Source organism: Micrasema longulum, unplaced genomic scaffold (assembly GCF_059751315.1).
Source record: "Micrasema longulum isolate JH-2025_06_02 unplaced genomic scaffold, ASM5975131v1 h1tg000056l, whole genome shotgun sequence".
NCBI classification, from domain to species: domain Eukaryota; kingdom Metazoa; phylum Arthropoda; class Insecta; order Trichoptera; family Brachycentridae; genus Micrasema; species Micrasema longulum.
The window spans coordinates 392,352-414,016 of NW_028277263.1; the positions used below are offsets into that span (position 1 = coordinate 392,352).

The 21,665-nt window shown below is 31.2% G+C and overlaps 3 protein-coding genes across 6 annotated transcripts in view; 1 reads left to right on the plus strand and 2 right to left on the minus strand.

The window, feature by feature from the left end:
• Positions 1-12,451, plus strand: part of rau (RA domain-containing protein rau) — a 145,971-nt gene extending 133,520 nt beyond the window's left edge. Inside the window, exons 1-5 of one of the 2 annotated variants that reach the window (XM_088229909.1) lie at positions 2,144-2,740; positions 3,702-3,958; positions 5,101-5,278; positions 9,233-9,379; positions 10,057-12,451. In XM_088229909.1, the coding sequence (XP_088086035.1) occupies positions 2,702-2,740; positions 3,702-3,958; positions 5,101-5,278; positions 9,233-9,379; positions 10,057-10,749 (1,314 nt within the window). In that variant the 5' untranslated portion in view covers positions 2,144-2,701 and the 3' untranslated portion in view covers positions 10,750-12,451. Of the gene's footprint in view, positions 1-2,143; positions 2,741-3,701; positions 3,959-5,100; positions 5,279-9,232; positions 9,380-10,056 lie in introns of those variants that run through there. The other variant, XM_088229900.1, reaches the window with a different exon arrangement.
• A 6,096-nt stretch (positions 12,452-18,547) lies between these two features.
• Positions 18,548-20,836, minus strand: LOC148285137 (uncharacterized). The gene is made up of 2 exons (XM_088229921.1): positions 20,739-20,836; positions 18,548-19,869 (listed from the first exon to the last, which is right to left on the minus strand). The coding sequence occupies exon 2, from the start codon at positions 19,793-19,795 to the stop codon at positions 19,481-19,483; it is 315 nt and encodes a 104-aa protein (XP_088086047.1). The 5' UTR covers positions 19,796-19,869; positions 20,739-20,836; the 3' UTR covers positions 18,548-19,480.
• Positions 20,171-21,665, minus strand: part of Ca-beta (Calcium channel protein beta subunit) — a 40,932-nt gene continuing 39,437 nt past the window's right edge. For 2 of the 3 annotated variants that reach the window (XM_088229880.1, XM_088229872.1), the window contains exon 10: positions 20,171-21,013. In XM_088229880.1, the coding sequence (XP_088086006.1) occupies positions 20,907-21,013 (107 nt within the window). In that variant the 3' untranslated portion in view covers positions 20,171-20,906. Of the gene's footprint in view, positions 21,305-21,665 lie in introns of all 3 variants that reach the window. The other variant, XM_088229890.1, reaches the window with a different exon arrangement.

Genomic DNA, 21,665 nt, shown 5'->3' on the forward strand with positions numbered 1-21,665 from the left:
ATATATTAAAATGTAATTGCCTAGCTTGGAACGGGGTATGTACCCTTGTTAGCTGGGCAAAGTGAACATGGAATTGTATTTTGATAAAGAGTGTGAATAAATAAATAAATAAATAACAACATTAATAGAAATGAATTTTAACTTTCTTCGTATAATGTATGGAAGCGTTTAAATAAAATTTAATTTTACAAGAACCTTCGATTACTCGCACAATAAAAATCTCTTTACGTGGTGCGAATGCATTCCACGCTCTATGCGCGATTTGACGGATTGATGAAATAGCTGAGAATCTTTCGTATCGGGTAAAAAGTTAAACTCACCCAAATGCAGTTTCATTCGTATCGTCTGTTGAGAATGGAACTTAATTGAAAACGCATTTTTGCTCCGGGCATAAAATAATATCCCAGTATCTTTCAGCTTTACTTGATCCGATAATGAGGGTTCGGTTGTCTCAATTACATCGGCCACCGGCATGCATGCGGCACGTTGTGGCATGCTGGTGGCATTGCTTATTGTAGATAGGGACAGAGGCAATCATAGACTACGTATCCAAAGAAGGCGATTAACTAGTCGTTTTTACTCTTTCTCAACCTTTCAAAGGATGTTGTGTAAACAGGTGCTTATTTCCTGCGACTACTACTTACTCTTTCATATTTATGCCTTTTTCAGGCGCCTCCGAGTTCTCAAGTCGTACCGACAGCTAACCGGTAATAGTATGTCTTGTTTTTATAAGTATCGTACTTAACGGATTCCTGTCGGAATGCTTAAAACCCGAGATATTAAAACCCCGAGAATAAATATTTTTACTAATAAATTGCCTTCAGCAGTCAGTTAATATTTAGTTTGAGCACAAAGCCTCGCTCTTAAATCTCCAAAAGTCTATTTTGATTTGTGAATATATCGACCATCCGTCATAAAGCCGAAACCTCGGGGAAATTTATTAATCTCTTGATCTCTCGTATGAGATGAATAGACGGGAGTTTCCTTTTACTTTTTCTTTTTCCTTTACAGTTCCCTTTTTCTTCTGCATCGACATTCCTCCCCCTTTCCCATGCGTTCCTTCTGGAAGCTTATTATTTACAACCGTAACATCTCATTCCGCTCGTTTTTTGGACTGCCAGTTATGCAATTAAGACAGTTCAGAGGAGATTCTTTAACTTTAAATCTAGGAGTATGTCTCCTAGACCTTTATGACGCGCATAAACGATATATTTGGCAACCCGTTATTTACTTCAAGTAAAATATATAAGGTATTGGTACTTTTTAATTTTCTTTCTTTTCCGACAATCGCTCCCACTGGTGTGCGGGCGCTTCAATAAATATTTTAATTAAACTATCAATTGCAGCGACATTTTGTTATTTTTCGGTATAAACCGGAATATAAAGATAAAATATAGAAATATAAACAAAAAAATTATGTGTACTTATATAAGATAACTGGAATGTTTACATATAAATTATTCTCACTTATGGTGATTCCTCAAAACATCTTTCTCTTAAGTATTCCTGAAATTAACGTTTATTTTTATTACTGTGAAAATAGCTTTGATATTTAATTGTTTCATGTTGACCGTACTAATCGAACCAGGTACCCCATTAACGGTAATCACTTTACCGCGACATTAAATCTTGTTACACAGTGTGTAAAGTGGCCACTTAAACCAGCCAATGACAGGTCATAAGCCCTGTAAATGCCTAGACTTCCATATTCCCTTATTTAAGGTAGTCTCCATCCCTGTTGTGATTTGTTAATATTATAGTTTTGTTTAATAAAAATTAATTTTATGAACCCTACCTAACTAAGGGACCGTGAGTAACAAATGCAAAATATGTTTTTAAGAAGTTCGTATTGCATTTAGAAAACATATTTTTTCTGTTTGAATAAAATTATGAAAACCGTTAGTCTCAAATATATGTTCTTACTTTCAGAATTTGTAATATTAAATTCCGATATCGTGATTTATTATGATTTCGATTTTATAATTAATTGTTCCCACAGTTTAAGAACAAAAGTCCGAGGTATCTTATTTCTGAGCATCTGTCCCTCTCCGACGCGATGCACTTCCGGCGTGTTTGAGAGGTTTCAGCCCTCCGGTAAATGTATCTTCTTTCCTTCGAGTCCATCCTCAGTTCGCTGCAGTTCAGTCTATATCAGAGGGTAACACGGTTCAGTCGTTATCTTCTGTCATTGTCTATCATAGATCATTTGTCATTTTTCTCGGCATATTCTTGCCGTCGCGAATGTGGGAAATCAGTTCTGAACTGGCGTTTGATTGATCGACAGGTTCATTCAAAGTAGTGTGTGATTCGTGACAGTTTCACGAAATAAAACAGACGGATTGTTTTTGTGTTTATTTCGTAATTTTTGTCACGCTGTGTTAGTACGTAATTTATTTTCGTGCTAATTAACGCACAGAATTTCAGATCTCTCTCGGAGTGTAAAATTTAGTGGTATGTGACAAATCGTTTTCCGGTTCCTCGACAGCTTTTTAGCGCTGAACACGTCCACTAATTAACCATCAATTATAGTTTGAATATTTCTGCCACAAGAGTGAAAAGATTTAATTTTGATACATCAGTTCGCCGCCCACTCTCCCGCCCTACGCACGTCTTCCTACGATTAGTTCCTCATTCTCCGGTGGGCGGGCCTTTCTCCGCTGCTACTGATCTTTGCTCTGGAGTACTCCACCTATCTGTTAAGATGTACAGCATCAAAAGAATCGGAGCCAATAATAATCCGGTAATTTGTTTAACTCTCCTTCAGATTTTTATCTTAGTGTAGGTACCTAAATTTAATTTTCACGCACAGATTTAATGATAATCGTAGAACTTTTCGTAGCGTTTATACCCCACCCCGCCTTTACTGATTTTGTTAAAAATAGTCGTAGTGTAATCAAATATACATATTGAGATACGCTGCGATTGGTGTACTAATGCAGTGCCCTAAGCACCATAGTATATTAAATCTTGTTAGATGTACTAGGTATATTAAAGTATTAAAAACTCACAATCTTGTGCATTAGGTGCATAATATTGGCCTACTGCACCTATACATATACAGCGTGTTCTTTAAACCCTGTCACATCCGAAACCATGATGATCAGTATGGGCAAGAAGACAAAAGCTAATTAAAAAAAATATTTAGTAGAAAGAAAATGTTTAAAAATAAATATTAAAAAAAACAAATGATTGCTTACTTCTGCAGGGGAGCGCGGCGCAGTATCAAACTCCCCCGTTCCCCCTCCTCGTTTCACCCCTGCAGGAGTAAGCAACCATTTAGAGTTTTATCCGTTCTAAAAAAATATTTTAATGTGCCAATATGTCTTCTTGCTCATACTAATCATCGTGGTATCGGATGTGACAGGGTTTAAAGAACCCCTGTATACGAGTATAAACATTATAAATATTGTGATGGTTGTTTACAAAGCTAAAATATTTTATTTTTAGATCATTAGCATAAATAGGTAGTATAATATAATTATTCTTGTCCACTTTTCTAGATTTCTTATGATTCGTTATTTGCGAGTAGGAAGTAAGGATAGACGTGCATTTCACACAATATCTATGTATGATTTTCCTAGAAACTTCAGTGGTACAGTTATAAGCAAGATGCTACATACCTGTACTTATAAGTGTTTATTTTCTAGTAGAATTTACCATATTTTTATCCTTCATTTAATCGGTGTGTCATTTGTCCACAGACGACGATCAAGGTGTACGCCAAGTGCCTGCGTCCGGACATCGAGTACAAGACCCTGAGCGTGACCTTCCAGAGCAGCAGCCGGGAGGTGGTGGCCATGTTGCTGGGCAAGTACCGCATGAAGCACCGAGACCCTCGCCTGTTCTACCTCACCATGGAGGTGGCCGTGAAGCGGGCGGGCGTCAGGACGCTGCTGGTGCTAGGGGAGGACGCCCGCCCCGCCGCGCTACAGGCCTGCCACCCGAAGGGCTACTCCAAGTGAGTGCACGAGAGACTTTCATTAAATGCATTCCGCTTACCAATTTAGGAGGAATTTTAGCTGCTTTAAGATAAAGCCAGTACTCGTGCCACTTTCCTAGTTTCGATACAGAAGATTTACAGCGCGAATGTAGAATGACGCAGAAGCCGAAGAAGGCTGACGGTATGTATGATCGAGAATAATTACTTTTTGAGATTGGAGATGGCAAAAGTTAGAATAATTAATACATTCTGCCTGCACGAGAAGATACTTGAATTTAGAGACGGAGAAGTATGTATGTAAAATGCAAAGACGTAGTAATATGGCATTCCATTATATCCAATCCATTTATTCTTTACCCCTATCACTCTATGAGGAGAAGGCGCGATGGTTATGAAGTTAGTCAATAAGCTCGTGCATATTCTGTTCTTACTGTTATGCGGTCTTCCTGCACGAATCATGCATGAAAGGATGTTTATTGTACGTAAGACTTGTGAGAATAATTCATTCAAATAATAGGAAATCTTATATTTTTTATTGAATCGGCATTAATTTCGAATCGGGTTGTGGTCCTGTGGCTAGTGTCTCGAATCCCACTCTACCCCAACTTGATTCCCGTTTTCTAATAGTGAGTTATTTACAACTCGTTAAAAATGCCCCCCAAAATGGAATATTTGGGTAAATCATAAGAACGCAAATATTTCTTTAAAAAAAAAAAACTTTGTGGAATAACGGGGTTTATTTTGTAATTAATAAAACGCTTTGTTTTTAGATCACTTGAGTTTATTTCAAAGTAATACTAGTTTCGGAAGGCACAGTTTCTTCCATCTACAGGTGTTATTATAAACTTTTGAAACAAACTCAAGTGGTCTAGAAACAAAGTGTATTATTAATTATATACTTAATAGAAAATCTGATGGCTGAATATTTTCTGAATGACTTCAGTCTAGCATTTACTAAAGTTTAATGTATCCTAAACGAAAAATTACGAATGGCTTTAGCCAGATGGCAGATTGTATTAAAAATCCGGATCTGCTCGATGGTATCTACAGTTTTATCATTGTCAAACTACTAGGGGTGTTTTTGAATTCTGACCTTTCTCTTGATTTTACCAGTGTCCAGTAAAATAAATTAATTATATTGTTTTATTTATTTTCATCAGATTCTCGCTGCAGACTCGACGCGGTGGTTTGATCCGCATATACGACTCTGCCCTCATGAGCAATTCCCAGTATAAGAGTCTTCTCATCAGCGACCTCACGACGGCTGATGAGCTGCTGTCTCTGTTGCTCTCTTGTTACAACTCTAACGAAAAGGTTGAACAGTTTTCACTTTACGAGGTTAGTAGATATCTTTCATATTCATTTTGAATGTTATATCATACTCAGTTGAAACTTCGTTAAGTTTAACTGGGTTTTTGATAAAAAATAGCAAATTTGTGCATTTTATTGTTTAATTTGTACTCTTCATATTTTTGTTGCATTATTTTCAATTCCGCCGTTTTAAAAACAAAATTTTTAATCCAAACCAAAAATTCGTTTGCGTGTCTTGTCTTTTTAAAAAGAAATAACACGCAAAAATACATTGAATTGGAGTGGTAGTGTCGGGAAGTCCGAAAACTTATATTTAATTAACTGATATTTTATAATTATAAAATAACACTCTTGCTGGAGTGTAAGATACCTACAACAGTTTATACTCTATCTCGCGATTGATTCATTTTTACGTAATTGATTCCTATAAGCGCAAGCGATCAGATTGAATCAAACTATCTAGTTTTTAGTATCTAGCGTATCTACGCTACATTAAAAAACGGATATGGAATAATACGACATACTGCATTCCTGTTTATTTAATAAAATCTATGCTGGATTAAAACCTTCTTTATTTATCTTCTTTCTCAGCATAAAAGCTTAGTACCTACATAAACGTCATTAATTTTGCGGTTTCACCAGTAGCATACTTAAAGCATTTTAAAAATATTAAGTAAGCATTTCGATGTTTGGTTACGATTAGCACATTATTTAGCTAGACCTAATGGTCTTTTGACACATATCAATGGGTTCGTGTTGTTTTTATTGTAATCTCAAGGGTGGCGCGATTCCTTAATTACTCTCAAAACAGCGAGAAAACGACCCGAGTCAAGTGTGACATTATTTTTAGCGGCTTCTGGTTTCAAGTGTCGTGCTATGAGGTCCATGAGCCGTGGAGCTTTACAACAAATCTAAACTCTTTAGGAGGGGAAACAATATTTCTTACTGTCATTCCGCGAGTTGCTTTTAAGTTTTTAAGTATTTTTTTGCTCTCAATTGCATTATTAAAGAATACAAGTGGTTTTTAAACATTTTGCAAAACTACAAAGAAAAACCTATCTAGCATTTGGTTTTACTTGTCGTATCGATCATTAATTATTAAAGGTATAAATTTACTAAGTTGTCATGAAAAGGATATACATAAAGCTTTGACTCTTCTAGGTAGGTATCGTAATTTAATAATGTACCGTCTCTGGAAAAAAAAAACAAATATTTATTCATAATATTAAAATACTTACCTACTACTACAGTGCTACTGGAAATTTGATATAAAAAATGTTTTCATCAGGTAAAAAATAGAGCATTTAAACAATGATTTCTTTTCAAACAACATTTTCGAAAACGTACTAAAACAACAAAGAAAATTATAATAATAAAAAGTAACTACTTTGAACTGCGTCACAAGTTCTTAAAAATCAACCAAATATAGTATTGTGATAGATTTTCTGTTTCGAGAGAGCCAACTCATCAATCGCAGAACTCACCGACTAGAACTTCTGACGTCACAGGCGGAGTCATTTCAAAATTACAAAACTTTGAAAAATCGTAGGGCTGATAATGCGACGTATAAAAATCTTTTGGCTGAATTTGATAATTTATTAACAAATTAATGAATAAAAACATTGAACTTCCTCATTGAAAAGTGAAAATGGACGTCAATCGGTTGCTGCTATCTTTGAAATTTTTTACATATACTTATGTCAAAAACTACTCCCATTGCCTTTTTTTACTGTTAATAATTTTTGCCTTGCGTTTTTAATACCAAGGATTATAATGTATACTACCTGCCTAGATGCCTACTTTTATTAATTAAGAAAAATATTGTTTATTTTTCTGTCAAAACTCGCATTAAACTTGTATCAATGGACATGATGAAATGTGGAATTCGTCCGAAACACGCGATCATTTGAAACGAGTTAAAAATAGATACATAATATTATGTACCCACCAGTTCCACTGGGAACTTATGTGGGGTCACCCCAAATTATGAAGAACGCTGTTCTTCGTTTGACGTGGAACATTTGGTTCCAGAAATGTATTTTACTTTGAGTGCAACGTATTTTAGAATGCACCCAGGTCTCCAGAGACATCTTTTATTTTTCCAAGATCAGTATTTTTATTTACGCTGTAATCCAAGTATTCAAGTCGGTACCTACCTAAACGTCATACAGACCTAGTCCTTATTATTGAAACATTAAGGTGATTCGAAACGAAAACACGAAACTAATTATTCATAGATATGGCGCTTTTATATTTTTTTATAAAAAAATGACATTTTTACGTTTATTTTCAATTGAAATTTTACAAACCTTGGTTTGCGGAACTTTTACACTATATTGATCGTAAGATATATCATAACAATATAATTAAGGCCTTTTTCACAAAATGGTGGTTCTCAAGAAAAAATTACATTTAATTCCTGTGTTCTCACGGGGAATCGAACCCGGAACGGTACGTGAATCACAGGCCACCATATGTAATTATTAAAGTACACATAAATTTAACATTCTTAATATTTTTTATATAATATATGTTCTTTTATAATAAAGCTTCCAGTTAAAAATGCATTAGGATTAAAGTGACTTTAAACGAACCTGGGTTGTACTGTGCGCAGTTATGAATGGGCTTTCTGGCCTGTTGTGGTGCAAAAAACATATACATTATTAGATTTCGTTACATACGAACATTAAATCCATCACTAGCTAAGGACTTTTTTACTTCAGTTATTTGCGCTACAACGCCATCTATGAATAACATTATTAAATGAAGTAGGTATAATAATAATATTATGAAACCTATGATGTTCAAAAAATTGTATCCTATATAAATAATTAAGAATAGTCCAGAAGCAGTGTAGAATCATATTTGAATATTTCGGACTGTGTCCAACAATTCCCCCACTATGCCTCACTTTCGCCGCGCGCATTCGTGATGCCGCCGCGTAATGTTGTACGATGGGAAAAAATATTATTTTAACACAAATGTAAGGTAAAAAAAAAGCAATCTGTTAATTTCTCTAAAATTTTATTGTGCACGCGGAAATATTGATTGATACAACAGAGTAGATAAAGTAAAGGGTCATTTTATAAGCGTAATTGAATTAATGAACTTTAAACTTCAAATATAAAACAAATTTTATTTTACATAAAACGGATATTTTTATATCATGTTAAATAACATTTGATGTTTTAAAGATAATTTTGGTCAAAAGTCCACGATAGAGTTGTTTAGTTCGAGATCCAATCTCCATTAGTTCTTTCATTAGATGAGCAAAGTAGTGTAAAAAAAAATACTACCCTGGCAACACTAATGAAACGTTCATTTTTTTCTTCAACAATCTGACAGATGGAAAAATAATTATATTTTTAAGTAATGCATTTGCTACATACACATTCATTTGCTAATTACACATAAAATGTGATTCCATCCTGTTTCTTTAAGATCCTAGCAGTATTTCTACACTTTAAAAGGACACAACACGGCATAGTTGAATTCAAATCAGGAGTAGAGCGACTTCAGTAGAGTGACGTCTACAAAAAAACTAATGGGTCAAAACGTAAACCTACTTATTTATGAGTAGTTTAGTCACCTTCAGTTTGATGTGCGTATGCGGTTTCTGGACTATTCTTAATTCTATGATCCTTAAAGATGCTAAAAAAGGAAAAAGCAAGTCAATAATTAATTATTATGTAGTTTGAATTTTTATCAAACACATCTGCTATAGATTTTTACCAGTTTCCAAGCTCAAATGATAAATTATTTGCTCATGCAGGTCATCCACTATGAGGTTCTTACAGAAATAAAAAAAAAACTTTTGTTTGTTATTTTTGCATCATTTCTGTCAAATATTTTTTGTTTCTGCCATTAATTACATTAATATTAGTGAGACGGAAAATTTTAAATGATGAAAGTTAAAAAAATACTGTTTGTCCAATAATGTTGTCATTCTAAAATTAAAATACCATATCTATTTGACTTTAGGTGTGTGAGTCCCAGGAGTATCAGCGCAAACTACACCCAGATGACCTTCCACTCCTCGTGCAGCAGGCATGGCAAGCTGGGGATCACCCCTGTCACTTTCTCGTCAGGAGAAATCCTGACTACAGGCCATTGCAGAGAAGGAAGCAGGTAATACCGAGTATCTTTGTACTTCAAACTTGCATTCAACTCTGCACAAGCATGGACAATAGAAACATTTCATTCATTTTTTATTTTAAAATTACCTAACAAATTATTAAGAATGGCTCTTGAGCTTTTCCACAATATATCATCCTGATTTGATGTCATATTACCTACAATTTACAATAAGATTCAATTAAGAGAATGCTAATAAATAATACGAGTCCATTGCAGGTGATGTGAACCTGCTAACAAAATTGTCAAACTTTTGTATTCAATGTTTTAAACTTGATGAGCTGTTTGCCTTAATGTATTTTTGTAAACTTATAATATCGTTGGGTTTCTGGAACAAGTTGGTAAATACATTTTACCAGTTGTGAGATATTGCACTTTTAAAGTTAAAAGCTTATCCAAAATCAACAATTCAAATAAAACTGCAAGCTGAAATTTATAAAATATTCTTTTTTGTGTTTATAAAGGATGAAATATTTTTATTTACATTTCAAATAAAGATTATTTGATGTTATTTATGAAGACATGTATTTTTTAGAATATTTATAGTTACAAACTTGTGCCAGAAACCCGACCATACTATAATGAATATAATATAGCGCATCTCTAAGAACTCGGTATGGTAAATTTCTAACCTCAATGATTATTTCTAAAGAAAGTATATTTGTTTACAGATGCTGTGGTCTCACGAATTTCAACCTTCAACAAAACAGTTGCCATTCTTTTCGACCATGCAGCAGACTTTGCAATCCTTCTCCAGCTTATCCCTTGCTTCCCCGTTGGTTGACAAAAAGTCTCACTCTGAAGATGTTTTAAATAACACGGATTCGAAGATTTATCAACCGAGGAACAAGAGCATTGACAATATCCTAGAAGATAATGGTGACAAATGGGGCAATTACGTTAATTTTAAGTGTGAGAGTCTCAAACCTATGGTAACTGAAAAGTCTCACAGTTGTGACAGTGAAAAAAATGCATTTTGCTCTTGTAAAACTTGCGAGGATGCAAATGTCAAAAATTTTGGTAATGCAAGCATGATATCGAGTAAGAGTTGCCACCAGATTGGGTACTATAGTCCTGTATATAAGTACCCTAGTATCGGTAGTTATTGCACTTCAAACAGGTTTTCTAAGAAGAGCTTTGATACAAATAGTATCATCAGCATGGAGAGTGATGATTTAGTGACTAGTACGCCAATCCCGTCACCAGTTGCTACAACTTTTGAAGCTGCAAATTTGGAATATTCAGAATCTCGAAAATCTCTTCCACCCCCTCTTCCTGCCACTTCACGGATGCCGCCCTTGGCAGCTCCGAGGAAAAAAATTAACCATACTCACGCAGATTATGAAAATTACTTTTACATTTGAACTTAAAATAAGATCACAATAATATAACCAAAGTATTAAGTATTTAGAGACTTCTGATTATTTATCTAAACGTAAGAATAATTGTACATTTAATTAATTAGCATCTGTAAAAATTGTAAATAATGACATAGTTTCATTTAATATATTTATGTTTTTTTATCCATAAAGAGCACAAGATACAAATTTATTTAAGTTAAAAATCATAATACAACTTTTTTAATGGTTAATGGTGATAGTGAAAATTCAATATTCTATAAATTTAATTCATTTCAACATCAAAAAAAATATTCAGTAATTATTACTATTTCTGAAATCGGCATCTGATTTTCTACAATTTCTCAAAAGTTCAGACCAGTGAAGATTATCGACTTTTATGGCTTGTATTGTAATAACTAATAACCGTGTTGAATGTATATATAGATTTTTATAAATTGTTTATTATTATCATGGTTACCCATATACCCATTTTTGTATATTAACAATCATGTGCGTAAAATGTTGCACATTAAGCTAACCAAAAATGTATTTATCAATATGTTTGAGTATGTCTTAACTCCTGTAGAAAAAACTACAAACAATTCAAAGGTTCCTTAGATTTGACCTTTAATTTTCTGATTACCATATTTATAAGAATAAATAAATAATTATCTTGCATTTAGTATTTTCTATGTAAGTGGTCTGTTCTTGTAACAAAGTGTGCTGTCTAAGTCATTTAAAAATGAGTAGTCTTTTATATTTTATTAGTGTATTGTATTATAAAATAAGTTTTTAATTACAAGTCGGCAGCATGACTAAAAACAAGTCGCATTATAATTTTTATTGTTAAGCTCTTTTTATGTATAGTATTTTTATGCATTCCAGATTAATACTGTTTTGTTCATATATCAGTTTACATTTTACGCAATTTTTACTTTTTTTTTTATTGGCGATCATAAATATACATATCATCGGTGGATACTACGATACCGCATAAAATGTTTTTTTATGAAACTGTTTTCCTGAAATAAATTCACTATAGGGAATAAGAGCCATTAATTTTTAATTATTGCTATTTTTAATCTAAATAATGATAGTTTTTTTGATTGATAGCTATGCAGTATTGCAGTATCACTGATGATATATTATCTCTTTTATTATTTGTTATTTTGGCTTATCTAAGCCAAATTAACATTAACAAAAAATCGGTACAGAAATATGATTTAATCAGAATGATGTTAAAATGGGTGTATTGTTTTTCTAACTTAATTTTTATCTTTGCTGAACGGTTAATAAGCCTGATGATGTGTAGGCTAAACTGCAAATTTAATAGTTTTATAATATTATCTTACTTAAAATAATGCATTAGTAAATTGACCTTACATCACTTTTCCCATAACTTAATCCAATCAATCAATTAAAATTCATTTTTAATCTCCCAAAGATTAGATTTAGTTAATTGAACTCGTTCTTAATTTTTTTATGCAGGCACGCGAACAAAATGGAGGATTTTCAATAAAAATATTCTGTTTACATCCATACTATTTTGATACTACAATATACATATTTATGTATTTATCATGGAGCTAGTTTAGACCAAAGATTATATCTCATAGTAAATTTATATTATTTATATTAGTAGTGTTTTGAGTTGAAAATATATTTTTCACAAAGTCTTAATTCTAATGTGAAAATGTTTAGTAAATAAAACTGTCTTGTGAAAAAACAATGTATTTTATTTATTTTATACATCCTTGAATTTTATTGCCAGCCTAAAATATTTGAATCTCAAAACAAATCGAAGATGTTTTATTATTATATTGGCTCGGAGATCAAATAAAAAATGAAAAGTAAGTTATTTAATATTATATATTAAAACCAATTGAAAAATGAAAACTCCAATAGGCGGAACTGGCACATAGATTAAAAACTGCTTCCCAATTCCAACCCCGCCAATTGACGGAGTTGGCAGTGAACCTGTTAAACTCTAAACCGAAGATGAACTACCGATTAGATTTCTGATGCTTAATTGATTTCTTTAAAAAAAAAAACAAAATATTTTAGAAAAGTAGAACACAATTTAAAGAATATGTTTTCTACAAGTACTTTTCTTATAACAAGTTAAAATAACTTTACTTTATATGAGGGTTGTCTTTTAAGTTTTGCCTATAAGAGCTGGAATTTATTCCATGTTTTAAACAGTAGATCACTTTTAAAAGCTTTCTTGTTTTTTGAAGTATTCTCAACCAAGATTAATACATTTTTGCATGTGCTCGAACCATAGATACACTAAATACCGTTCGAACCAACTCTGGAAGCAGTTATACCATTCGCATGTTGGTCCTTGAAATTGCATTGTTGAAGGCGTCGACTGCTTCTTTTGGTGACTGGAACCTTTGACCATGCAGTCCATTCTTGATTTTCAGAAAGGTAAAAATATTGTTGGGAATTAGGTCGGAACTGTAGAGGATTGTCTAGCAATTCGATGTTTTGTTGCTGTACAAATTTATTTTTTTGAAATGAGATCTCGATCTCGCGATCTTCCTTGATGAGCTTGTGCCCAGCATCAACGTTTTTCTAGGTGACTGCCGTTTTTTAGGCTCCTGTCCTTGAATCGTCACTAAGACTCAGTCGTCTACGTTTGCATTCGCCATACCAACGAGAAATTGTAAATCGATGAGGTGCTTCATTGCCAAAAACAGAAACCAACTCGGCGAGGCATTCTTGTTGAGATAATTGTCTTTGGAAGTTGTAAAAGATTTGTATCTTAATTCCATTGTTAAAATAACTTAACATCAACAATTCGCTGTGGCTAATACTGTATATATCACACTGAAACTAAAGATGAAGGTTTCTTTTTAATAGTGAAATCTGATTCGTGGTGCCCTCTATGTTCCTGTATGTAAAACTAGTAAAGTATTTTTACAAATAATGCATTGGCATTGTCAAACAAACAAAGGAGATTACCCGTGAATTAAATACAACCACCGAGACCATGCCAATTTTTTTACTCATTGAATTTTTCGGTGCAGACTCAATATTATTTAATAATATGGAAGTTGTCAATCTTATCAATAGGATCCAGAAGGAATTTCTACACACCGAGGAATTCTTAAAAATAAATATCAGAAAGATTTTTTCTATTGATTATGATACAATATTTCCAGGATAGTTCTAAATGTTCTTTTAAACTCAAATATATTATTTTAAACAGGTTTATTAAAAAATGTAGGGTTTATTTATGAAAAGAGAAATTATTCCATTTGAACAAATAAATGTAACAGAAAGTTTAAATTATTAAGGAGCATAAATTAAAAAAAGTCAACACAATTATAGTTAATGTCAGCTATGACGCTTTTAATTGTAAAATAATTAGATAAGTACTAAAGAATTTTTCAAAATGAATGACAAATAATGATTAGGTATATTATATCTTCCTAACTCTATATATATAAAAAAAAATATGCACATAGAAAACTATTGATTTGTTTTGGTTAACTATGTAAGTACTTGGGATGTAAATTTTTCATCCTACAAAACTGTCAAAAACATATTAACCATATTTAGTTAGTGTTAATGAGATTATTTTAAAATGTATAAAAAAGTTGATATTTTTAGCATATTGGATTAATTTTCACACAAATGGATACAATCACATGATTTGAGAAATACTGATACACTTCCTAAGCAATAAAATTTATAAGCTAAACAAATATAGATGTTTGATGAATTTTTCTACTATTTTAATTAGAAAATTGATTGGATAAGCATGCAAAAAGAATTGTTTAGTATTTGAAGGTATTGTTCCATCGTATTTCCAATAAATTTCAGTAAACATCACAGCACTTCTTACAAGTCCACAATTAGGGACATTAAGTTAGATATAATATATATATGTATATATTTCATACAATATTTACAATATAAAATTTTGCACAAGGATTTATTAAATATAGCTAAATATTCCTCATTTTAATAATAATTTATAAAATTTTTGCATTTAGTCACATTATTACAATTGCAGATTAACAGTCAGTATCATGTTTCTCGCCATAAATATAGATAATATAAATTTAGTTTAATTTTATTACGAGAAAGAAGTCAACTTCTCTAAATTGTACAGAAATAAGATCAGTAATTTAATTTGTAGATTTTATACACTACAGGCAAAAGTTATCAACTAGAACAACACTTGTTTAAGGAATTGGGAAATTTTAAATCGGTAAAAAACATGCTTTTTTTATACAAGCATCCAATATTCATAATATCAATTTACTAAAGAAATTCTAATATTTAAAATGTTAAAAATTATATAATTATTCTACTTCATGATAGTCACAGTGGAGGCTTAATTTTTTCTATAAACAATGAGGAAGTTCAGTGTTTTTTAATTTTGTTTTATTTGTTAATAGACTATGAAACTGAGCAAAAAAAAAAAAATATTTTTATACATCGTATTATCAGCGCTTTGATTTTTAAAGTTTTGTATTTCTGAAATAACTCCACGTGTGACGTAAGAGGTTCTTCTCTGTCAGTTCTCCCGATCGGTCCGTTTACGGTAAGCAAACCAGATATCCTTCACAGCTCTCACATCATTGGTTGGTTCATATGAACCAGTGACGTCGTTCAAAGTAGTGCGTTTTTATTAAAATATTTTTTATTATTTTTTTCATACATTTTCAAGATACTTTGCGGTACAATTTAATACTCAATTTTTTACCGCGCGCGAGAAAACATTTTTCGTATCCAATTTCCTATAGGGCTGAAGTTCCTCATTGCGTGCTAAATTAAATCATAATTTTATTTCCACAAATTATTTACTAATTATTATTTTATTTAGCTAAATCTAATTATTTATTGTTACTAAAATATGAACCAGGGACTGTTTACACATTGTTGAGAACACTATTCCCACTATATTTTATCTGGGAATCTAAAGTCTTATCTAATGAGCAATAATTGGATTGAAAGACTGGTCCTTAAAATTGTGCAATCTAATATTCGATTTTTGCATTTGCACATTGAGGTTAAGATAAATTTTCATAATTTATTTATGTAAAGGAAACAAACAAAAATGTATTTGCTTATCTACATGGGTCCGTGTCTGCAGAAATCATCAATGTGGAATGAGATTACAAAGTTGACAAGAACAAAATATAAACTACACAAAGAAAAAAAAAATCCATAAGAAAAGTAACACATAAAAATCTAAATCATTACTGTCTTTTCATATTTATTTTTAATTATCAAATTACTACTATAAATCAATCTAGGATATTTTCTAAATATATTTAGTACCTAACTGTGTAATAATTATATTTAAATAAATATAATCAATAAATACCATTTGTACAGTAAATAAATGAGTAGGTATTATTGTTGATAACTTAAATTTATATAATGGATACATATATATTACATAGTCAACTCTATTGATATAACTTTTAATAATTTATCCCTTTTTATTATAATAAATTTATAAGATCATATTAGCACTTTTAAAAATTTTGTTCACACTTTGCAAGTGGAAAAAGTATACAGACAGTAATAGGGTAATTAGAAGTCTTTGTTTAATTAATTAGAATACATTTCTATCTAACTTTTTTCAAAATAATTGCGTTATATTTTAATATCTCAAATAAAAATATATGAGATTTTGTACAATAACAATGACAACATAATTTTAAGAAATTCAAACTACTTAATTTGTTTTTTTTTTAAACATAGGTGGTAGGTGCGCCATTAAAGTTATACAATTTCATGTTCAGACAATTTGTAGTTGAGACAGTTATTGGAAAGCTTTCTACGCTTCCAACAATACATGAATTGTTTATCAAATGCACAATCTTGTGCATCTTCTGTACAAAAATTCCTTAAAATATTTTCAGGTTTAAATATACTTTTTGAATGTCTCGAACACATTATTTATGTTCAGTAAGATTTTATTTTTGTATTTTTATTATCACAAATTTCTGGCCCTCTTCATATCATCGAAGACCGAATAAAAACATATCCAATCACTTTATTAACATTGTGTTGGGCTCGTATGTTTAATTTGGACGAAACTAAATTTTCCCTGTAACCAGATGCAAAAAAAAAATATATTCAAAAGGAATCTATTATATCAACTAGTATTGAAATTTAGAAGTAAAATAAATCATTTTATAATTGAATCAATCATAAAAAGGCTGCAAATATAATAAATTAATTTTTTAAATGCTTACAAAGATCAATTTGAATTATTTTTTAACATATTTTTTTCAATAAAAAATAAATGTTTACGTTTTTATGATTTACTCAGTTTTGGGATATTTTTATTTAGATCATAAAAATGATTTGTATCTAAATGCTGTTTCTCAGACGATAAGTTTTATTCATAAATGATACTCAAAGCTTAGATATATTGATTTAACTTTATGTAAAGTGGATGGACTTTTTTAAAGATAACCTCCATAATAATAATTTTAACCTCAAACAGAATAATAAAAAAAATCATTTTTCAATAATTATTGTTTTTACATCAATTTTGATGCCCCTCAAATTTTTATATTTATTTACCAGAGTCAATGCTCTTTTTTTATAAGGCGCTTTACCTGGAAATGACTTAACGTGGATTAAAGGGGAAAAAATTAAAATTTCAGTAGCAATTTTACGAGATAAAAAATATTCAAGTAACATTATTATAAAATAATAGTGACGATACGTTAGTTAAACATGATGCACTTATTTAATACAAAAAACCTAAAAATCACAGTTTTCCGACAGAATTGCTGATTTAAAAAATAATAATAGCTAATTTTGAGAAATAATAATAAAGAAATAAAAAAAACTATTAAGTTCTCATTTTATTTTTATATCAGGCAAGCCTTTGAAATTAAGAGAAGGTTTAAATGAACGTAGTTGTGCAGAAAGCAGCCAGTCCTCAATTTTGAAAAAATTAGATATTGATGTTATCGGGTGCAGTAAGGTCAATTCTATGTCCTGCTAAAATCAGTTAGAGCGGTCAAGCGGTTTCATACAACAAAAAAAATATTAATCACCTTTTGAAAAAGGTGTCGATCACAAAAACGGCATTTTTTAATTGGCAGAAAATATCCACAGCACTAGAAAAATCTTATGGTACTTTAAAAATCATTAAAACTGGTCAATATAAAATGAGATTCTTGTTTGTAATATGTAAAAAAAACTTATGAATTCATTGTTTATCATTTGTTAAAGTCAAAAACATTCCAACTGTTGTGTAGATTTCATAATTCAGTCTTTTCACAAAAGTGCTGTTATCTCAGTTTCACTTTTCTATGGCTGGCTGCTTTCCGTATAACTATGTATAATTATTATATGTGTATATACTGGGTGTTGCTTATTTATGGATAAACATATTCTGAGTTTTAAGTAAATATGTTCAAGACAAGCATTTAATCATAAATCCACATGTATTTGGCACATTCTATATAATATTTATCATTGCTCAAAAGAAAAGTCTTCAGATTTAAACATATAGTGTAGCAAAGCCATAGCTCAACGAAATTACATTTTCATATTTAAAAACAATATTACAGATATATTTTTTGCATAAATGGTGTGAATGTTTATTTTTAAAGTAATTACGTTTTGTGGTTTAAATGGTGTTCAATTTATAAAATATATCAGAGAAATATATATACATTAAAGGAATGCAAAGTTTTAATAAGATTTAATCTATAAAATACATATACAGATTTAACCATAATAATGGAGATTATAAACAAGTTATATTTTGCATATTGAATTAAATAAGTGGATAGTAAAAAATAATGTATGAATAGTCATAAGTCATTGTGTAGGGTTCGAGGCAAAAATATATTCATGAAGATAGGAATTATTCTATAAATTCATTTAACATTTAAGATCTTTATTATATTTCAATCTACAGCTATTCGTCGACTTACGACCTATGCAACTTACGACTGTTCAACTTTACGACCACAATCGCAATCAGTTGTTCGCTTGCGCTGAATACAATAAATCAAGATTTCCAAATGAGGTAATGGTTTTTCAACCACAGACCAACCCAAAATAATATAAAAAGAAACACGTAGAAACCCGATAAATGACAGTAACACGCAATTTCATTTTCGTCATATAATAATATCACCACGCAGCGTAAGTAACTGTATATATAATGAAATTATTGCATGTTCAGACTTACGAGCTTTTTTCCGGACCCGATAGCGGTCGTAAGTTGATGAATAGCTGTATTTATATTTTGTATAATTTAAGCAAAATCAAAAATGACACAGAGTTTACATAAACTAATTATTGTTGTCAGAATTCCACTAACATAAATGATTGAAATGTAATGAAATCTGCGCTGACAATACAAAATTTTGAAATAAATGATTACTTTTTAGAACAATCAGTAGCTATACATTAAACGACAAAATGCACGAAACAAATATAAGTAACACAATTTTCAATATGAATAATTATCAAAAGATCCTTACACAATAAATAATTGGAAACGCTATATATATTTTTTTTAATCTAAAGGTAATGTCACTTGTGAAATTTATTTAAAAAGGCTTCTAGTAATAAAATATTTACTTCGCATTGATTGTAGTTGCCGTCCGTGAGGAAATTCCAATGTAAGGAGCGCAAGAATACAAGAACAATTTATTAAATGTTATTCAACTCATTGAGTCCGCACATAATATTGACCACTTTAGATAAACGTTATTTAGAAGCGATCGTACCACACTTGTGGTTCCTCCTCATACTAGATGGCGTTTAGAGCTCGTCTTGAAGATCCATACTCGTCACCGCTCCCCCCTCGCCCGTACCTCTCTTCTGATCTCCCATCCCTCGTTCCACTCCCCCCTTGGCCACTCGGCCGATGGTGGTGAGCCATGGCATGGTTCCCATGGTCCCTCCGATCATCGTAGTCCCGGTCATATTCCTCCCGGGATGTGGAGTGGTGGGACTGTCTGTAGTGGTGGATGGGTGGGGGGTGGTGGTGGTGAGAAGGATGGTACATCATGTCGCGTTCTGAACCATAATCATCCTCGTATGAGCGCATTCTTTCTCTCTCCATCCGATCTCTCTCTCTATCCAGTCTGGCTGATCTTCCCCGGTGATATCCCGAGTGATGCGGATGATAAGATGGACCTGTGTATTATTTTAAATATATGAGTCGAGGGTCTAAGATTTAACTGAAACTAGGATTGATTTTATAATGTCAAAAAAAGTCATGTGAGTTATCAAATCCATACAAACACATTTAAAAATAAAACATTACTCAAAAGAAAAAATGTCCAATCAATTAAGTGAAAATAACCATGCAAGCTGTGCGCAAAAATAAGGAAATTGCTTTTGATTTTATCAATCATAAAACTTAATAGAACTTAATGTACATGTCTTATCTTGTACCTTAATATATTTCACATTCACCGTAATATACTTTCAGTAATTTTTCTTTTTTTACTTTGACAAAACTTAATAGAACTTAATGTACATGTCTTATCTTGTACCTTAATATATTTCACATTCACCATAATATACTTTCAGTAATTTTTCTTTTTTTACTTTGACAGAAAATTAGTAAATACGATCTCATTTCATAATAGATTTCTTTCTAAAATTAGAAGCTTAGGATTTTTTAAATTCCACCTAAATTAAGAATAAAACAACTACATAGCACCTTTCATCACCGAGGAGGTGATTATAATTTTTTTTTCAGTAAATTATATTGTGAAATAAACAATGAATTAGTAACTTAATTAGGTATTTCTGATTTTTTATTGTTTATACTTATACACATATCAATACTTTTATCGCTTTGATTTTCTCTACAGGATAATATTTTTACAGAAATAATTGTACATTTTACAATTGCACATTATTGTGCAATACATAAAACAACAACTAGAATACACGGCTTCCACAGTGAAGATGCTTTTCAGGAAAATACACAGAAACAAAAAGAAGCATCAAACTTGGGAAATAAAAATGCAAATATGTAAAACGAGTCTACTTACAAAATCAGCAGAAGAATAAAGAGAGAAGTGTAATTAGTGTTAATATCTCTAAAGTAAAGTAGTGTACAATAATATAAGTAGGTAGGTATTGAATGTTATAAAAATAATTTGTATAAAAACTTCACAAAAATGTAACGTGTTTATTCGAGTTTGTTGAGATGTGATATATTATGTGACAAGATTAAGCGAGAACTGTAGAATTATTTCTCCAGTGGTTCGAACTTTTCCAGGACACGGAAGGACAACCTCAGCGGCAGGATTTGGTGTTGTTGGAACTGTATAATAAACAATAAAATGGAATTTGCCACAATGTAAAACAATCTAATTTTCATAAGTATCTATAAGGCCAAATAATTTTCTAGAACCAGGTTGTTAGTCATGTTCAAGTGAAATGTTAGCTGCACAAACTAATATCAGTACCTAGTTGCCAAACAAGTAATCGGTTAGTATAATCAATTACAACATGAAAGGAAACCTGATATATGTTGTAAACTTTCTTGAATACAAATAAATAATAAAGTGGTGGTTGGGAACATCTTATCAACGTGCGTGGCCTTTTGCTTGGACTGAAAGTGAAATGAAATAAACAGTAATGCAATGGCGGTACATTATTACGATACATCAATACAAACAAATTCAACATTATAACATCACATAATAATGCAAAATAATATTATAAGACATCCATGCATACAATATTAACATCCACGGTGTATGCACAACAGTAATAAGGACTAAATGATAATTTAGAAAATAAAATAGATAAATCAAATGCATACTTGAAATTATTGATAAAATTGGATCAAAATAAGTACCAGATATAGTGTTGGCAAATAGTAATCGGTTTTAAAATAAATACATAAATAATAATTTGCTACAGTTGTATAAGTTGAAATGATAGATTTTATATATAAACTAGGAAATATG

Coding starts and splice junctions, on each gene's coding strand:
- LOC148285137 (XM_088229921.1), bottom strand. CDS start 19,795: ATGGAGAGAGAAAGAATGCGCTCATACGAGGATGATTATGGTTCAGAA.